Source organism: Atta cephalotes, assembly GCF_000143395.1.
Source record: "Atta cephalotes unplaced genomic scaffold scaffold00010, whole genome shotgun sequence".
Classification (NCBI taxonomy): Eukaryota; Metazoa; Arthropoda; class Insecta; order Hymenoptera; family Formicidae; genus Atta; species Atta cephalotes.
The window spans coordinates 1,179,081-1,184,631 of NW_012130074.1; the positions used below are offsets into that span (position 1 = coordinate 1,179,081).

The 5,551-nt window shown below is 27.3% G+C and overlaps 1 protein-coding gene across 1 annotated transcript; it reads left to right on the forward strand.

Annotated features, from left to right (window-relative positions):
• The first annotated feature begins 4,227 nt into the window (after positions 1–4,227).
• LOC105627680 (probable 18S rRNA (guanine-N(7))-methyltransferase) lies at positions 4,228–5,542 on the forward strand. Its single transcript, XM_012208959.1, has 5 exons — positions 4,228–4,266; positions 4,438–4,475; positions 4,561–4,739; positions 4,850–5,276; positions 5,398–5,542. The coding sequence occupies exons 1-5, from the start codon at positions 4,228–4,230 to the stop codon at positions 5,540–5,542; spliced, it is 828 nt and encodes a 275-aa protein (XP_012064349.1).
• Positions 5,543–5,551: the final 9 nt, after the last annotated feature.

The window sequence follows — 5,551 nt, forward strand, 5'->3', positions numbered from 1 at the left end:
TATGAAATTGTTTACAGTAATATATAATGTCTGTTAACAATATCAATACTTCAAAAAAACTTATCAGAAATAAAAAAAAGACTATGTGAAAAATAGGCAAGGCAAAGAATATGTTATAAGTATTTGTGGTGGAGAGAAATATTGCAACAGTTCTGCCATACGTCATGAATATAATGATTTGACATTGGTTATCTAATGTAATTATAAAGCGCGTAGACATTGTAAGTTACATTTAAAATTATATAATAAAAATGTATTTTTTAAATAATTACTTATGAAATAATGTGTGATTTATACAATATCAATCAAATTTAATCTTTCAAAAAGTATGCATTTATTTTTCTTTAAAATATTTAATATTGAAAATTGTAATAAAAATGACATTAATGCAATAAGTAATATGTGAGACATTCAGATATAGTAATACTTTATGTGCATAACGAATTATCTTGATATTCTTATAATATTCCATCTTTATAATATTCCATCTTTAAAGAAAAGAAACTTTCTTTGTACTTCTAAACTTGAATATCTATAATAAGATAAAACAAAAATCAATTTATTTTTAAAGTAAAAGATTTTCCGTTATACAAAAATTATACAATCAAATATACAACAAAATTAAATTATATAGATATTATGTTTACATTATAATTAATTTTAATATAAAATCTGCTTGTCAATACTTATTAGATAGGATCGTCTAAGCATGCTCCAGATTTAATTGGATACATGAAGTAATATAGACTGGCAGACATGTAATATTTATACTATTAATATAATATAATAATATAAATAAAGTATAAAATATAATATTTATACTTTAGGTGATTTGAGAAATTTTATTTTATTTTTATACGCAAAAGGAACCACATAATTTTCTGAAACTCTTGTTAAAAGACTTAGATCATAATAATGTCCAGCGTTAATAACTGTACAATTTGTTTGAGTTCTAATATAATATACAAGCTAACGCAATCTTCGATACTATAAATAAATTACATTGTTGATCACTCTAAAATATTTTTATTCATATATCACTTGATATAAATATATTTTTTAAAAACTATTTACATGCGAAAATAATTCAGGATATGAATTAGTCTCTGCATCATAATTACAATGCATAACTGTCAATGCATAACCGTATGACCGATTCCATGTAGATAATCATCAGTAAAATTAAACAAAATTCTTCTTTGTTCATTATTTAATTTTGGAAGAAACTTTCCTGTTTATATAAAAAAATTAATTCCTTTATCAAGTTTACTTTAATATATATAGATAATATACTTTAATATATAAAAATATAATTGAAACTGTACAGTATTACCTGTTCCTATTTCTGTATTGTTTTTTATTAGACATATTGCATAGTTATCTTGATTATTGCATTTTTTAGTTAATGGAGAATATAATTGCATACATATCCTCTCATAATCATGCTTGATATCTTTTTTATCTGATGTCAATTTTGTTAAATTATATATAAAATTAAACTTAACTTACGTTCAGATACTCCACAATACTTTGAAGGAGTGATGATTAAAACAATAAAACAATTTCTAATTTTCGTATTATATTTCAAAACCTGATACAATTAAATCTTATGACAATAGCATTTCTATTATAGAGAATGACGCAGAGTTTTATTTTACAGTGTTAGTTACTCATCCATCTTGTTGATTGAATAACTAGAAAACGTATAATGGAATTATTCGGAATGAATTCCGATCAAAATAATTAAATTATTTCCTACATTTCTATTGTGTTTTTTAAAGAAACTGTAGGAAAATTAAATAATTCCGATCGGAATACCAAGCAATTCCATAATACGTTCTGAAATATCAAAATACTAGAGAAACTACCTATCATGTCTAATGGAATTTCCGATCGTAGCGCCTGTATCTATATTTTGGTCAAATACATGATATTTTAATATTTAATTAAAAATGTCTGGATAACTCACAATGTTTTTAATGGTACTTCATAACTCTTTATACGAAATACAAACGATTCCATATATAAACTTTGTTGAATTTAGATCCGGTTAATTATTTCAAGTACACGGTCCAAAAAAGAATGATTAATTGTAATTAATAGAATGACTCACAAACCTTTTTATTTGCACTTCAAAACTCTTCATACGAAATACAAATGATTTAAAATGATAATTTTTACAACCGGAGATTTTGTCTGGTCTCGTATATACATACGAATGTCGGTGCTCTAACCGAATCACTATGAATGCAAAAACGAAATGGAAATTATCAATGGCCTAGTTTCCATCAAGGGTTTAATCCGGATCAGAAAGAACTAACTACAGTTGAGCATTCCCCTGTCGTTTGATTGTAACAGGGAAATACTCGACTGTAATTGGTTGGTTCTTACATTCTGATTCGGATTAAACCCTCGATGGAAATTAGGTCAATTATATGTTTTATTAACAGTACAATAAAATATTGTACGATTTAATCTATTTTTAACACATTTTTACGTAGTTGTGTTTAACAACTTAATGTGCACATTAATTAGTGCATCCCAGCCGAAAGATCGCTATAAGAACGCTATAAGAAAATCACTCGGTTAGTGATAAAATATTTTATCACTGATTGTAGTCCAATAGGAATATCATTCAATTAATATGGTATATTAGTTACTATTGAATACGCATCAATAGGAATATCATTCGATCAATGGTATAGTATTTTATCATTGGATTATTGTCAATAGGAATATCATTCGCATTGAAAGCTACTCATTTATACAATCCAGTGCTTTCAATGGAATTTTATCAATGGCAATATTTTACTACTGAAGATTTTATCATTGACCGATGATAAAATTTTCAATAGCGATTTCGCCTGGGATGCACTAGTACACGTAAAGCTGTCATACACAATTGCCGTAAAAATGTATTAAAAATATTATAGACTAAATCATACAAACCCTAATATATATTATGTATTGTTAATAAAATATGTATATATAAAATATATATAAAATATATATATGTTAATAAAATATGTTTGATAATTTCTATTTCGTTTTTGCATTCATAGTGATTTCGGCTAGGACTGCACATTTCGAATGTCGGTGCAACTGATATGTTCGACTGGTTGAATGTAATTCCTCGCATGTCTGAACTCGATACACTGCACAAGTGTATCGTACACAAAGTGGCTCCGACAAATTTGTTTGTTGTAATTGTCTTGGTGCTTTTCATGAGAGCTGAAAAGCAGTGTGTGTGATTACATATTAATTTTGTCGCTAGTATTTAATTTCGGGTGCGGTTCACTTGATGCTACAAATACTTCGAAATTTTTACTTGACCAATTGGAAGAAAGAATTTTACCTGATTAATCAAAAAATGCTTTAAGTATCGATTTATCATCTACAGTTTTGAAAAGTACAATGTACCTTCAGAAAAGTAGACGTATTATTCTCAGAGCTATATATAGTTTATATTCACTTTGTCAGGGGGGGCAGTAGTGCGCGGCAGCGTTTTGCAGTTACAGAGTTTGGGCATGTCTTCTCTCAGGTTTCTCTCGCAAGTAAGAGAATATCTATAGTCAACTATTTCAAATTAGGTTAAATTCTCTGATGTGTTCAATGAGACATGTACATTTATTAAAAATATTATTAATATATTGAAAAAAATAGGTAATTATTAGTTTAACACAATCGCCTCAAAAATCAATAAAATTAAGCTTATTCAATGCGTTTTTGCATGAAATGAAAGAATTTGACAAAAATAAGCATCGTTCTACTCCGGGAACCGAAATATTAAACGTTAAAGTTGATGACTATTGAAGTTAAGGTAATTATTTAGAATAGCCTCTCCCCCGTCCCAACCTATAAAATCTTAATAAAAATATATTCATTCGATGCGTTTTCACTCAAAATGAAAGAATCTGACGCTTATTTCTGCCAAATTTTTTCATTTCATGCAAAAACGCAATCAAATAAACTTACTCTATGATTTATTGATTTTTTAGGTGATTATGCCAAACTATATAATTACCAAAAAATATTAACTTATCAAAGATTAGAAATCTTATAAGTGACTTAGAAATATTAAAAATACAATAATATTGATGCTTATCGAAGTTATTTTTATTGTTAGAGATTAATTATTATTTAATCATTAATAAAACAAACACAGTTTAAAATATATAAAAGAAAATAAAAATTGAACTGAAAAACGAATAAATATCATTAGTTAAAATGTCTAAGCGTCCAGAGCTTATGGCACCGCCTGAAGTGGTAAGTTGCAAAGTTTATTGAGATTTTACATTATAAACTCTCTTACATTGACTTTATATATTTTTTAACTTATAATTAATAAAAAATAATAATTTAATGTATAATTAATAAAATGTTTAAAAATTGTATTAATAAATCAAAGAAAGCTAATTCTATTTTTTCTGTAAACAGTATTATGATGAAAAAGAAGCTAATAAATATACTTTAAGGTATGTCATAATTTTTATACAAATTATGTATCTACACCTATTACATCTTTGTAATAAAATATATGTAATATCTTTTTTTGATAAGTTCTCGTATGATAGAAATCCAAATACACATGTCTGAACGTGCTATAGAACTTCTTTTGTTACCTGAAAATCAGAGCTATTTACTTTTGGATATCGGATGTGGATCAGGCCTTAGTGGTAGCGTATTGGACAATCAGGGGCATATATGGATAGGTGTTGATATTTCTTTGGCTATGCTTGGTAAATATTTTAATTTTGATATGATATAGTTTAACAATATCTTTTATGGCATGTAGTGTTAAATGCATGCATATATTTATAGAAAATCATATATTGATATATTATTTTAGATGTAGCTATTGAGAGAGAAATAGATGGTGATTTGATTCTGGGAGATGTAGGTCAAGGGTTGCCATTTAAAGCTGGTACATTTGATGGAGCTATTAGTATCTCTGCACTTCAATGGTTATGTTATGCAAGCAAAGCTTCACATAATCCTACGAAACGTTTATATCAATTCTTCTCAACATTGTATGCATGTCTATCAAGGAACGCAAGAGCAGTATTACAATTTTATCCAGAGAACAGTGAACAGATTGAATTAATCACAGCACAAGCTACAAAAGCTGGCTTTTTTGGTGGTGTGGTCGTCGATTTTCCAAATAGCACAAAAGCAAAGAAAATGTTTTTAGTTTTAATGACTGGGGGAGCTGCTCCTCTTCCGAAAGCACTAGGAATAGATAATGAAGATAGACAAACTGTCGCTAATTCTAAAAGGTTTGAATCTCTTGTTATTCATTCTTTATTATTTTATAATTTGCAATCATTTTTAAATATTTTAAAACTATATTTTTAACTTTCTAAAAATAATCATTTTTTAACGCATTTTATATTATAGGGAATACATAAAGAAAGCCAGAGGTAAACCACTGAAGAAAAGTAGGGAATGGATTCTAGAAAAGAAAGAAAGGCGACGACGGCAAGGAAAAGAAGTTAGAGATAATTCCAAATATACTGGACGAAAGAGATCTGGTCGATTCTAAGATGTACTT

Bases quoted from the DNA above. Each gene is read 5' to 3' on its own strand.
- LOC105627680 (XM_012208959.1), top strand. From the start codon at position 4,228: ATGTCTAAGCGTCCAGAGCTTATGGCACCGCCTGAAGTG. The intron at 4,267-4,437 runs GTAAGTTGCAAA...TTCTGTAAACAG, and splicing joins TTATGGCACCGCCTGAAGTG to TATTATGATGAAAAAGAAGC. The intron at 5,277-5,397 runs GTTTGAATCTCT...TTTATATTATAG, and splicing joins ACTGTCGCTAATTCTAAAAG to GGAATACATAAAGAAAGCCA.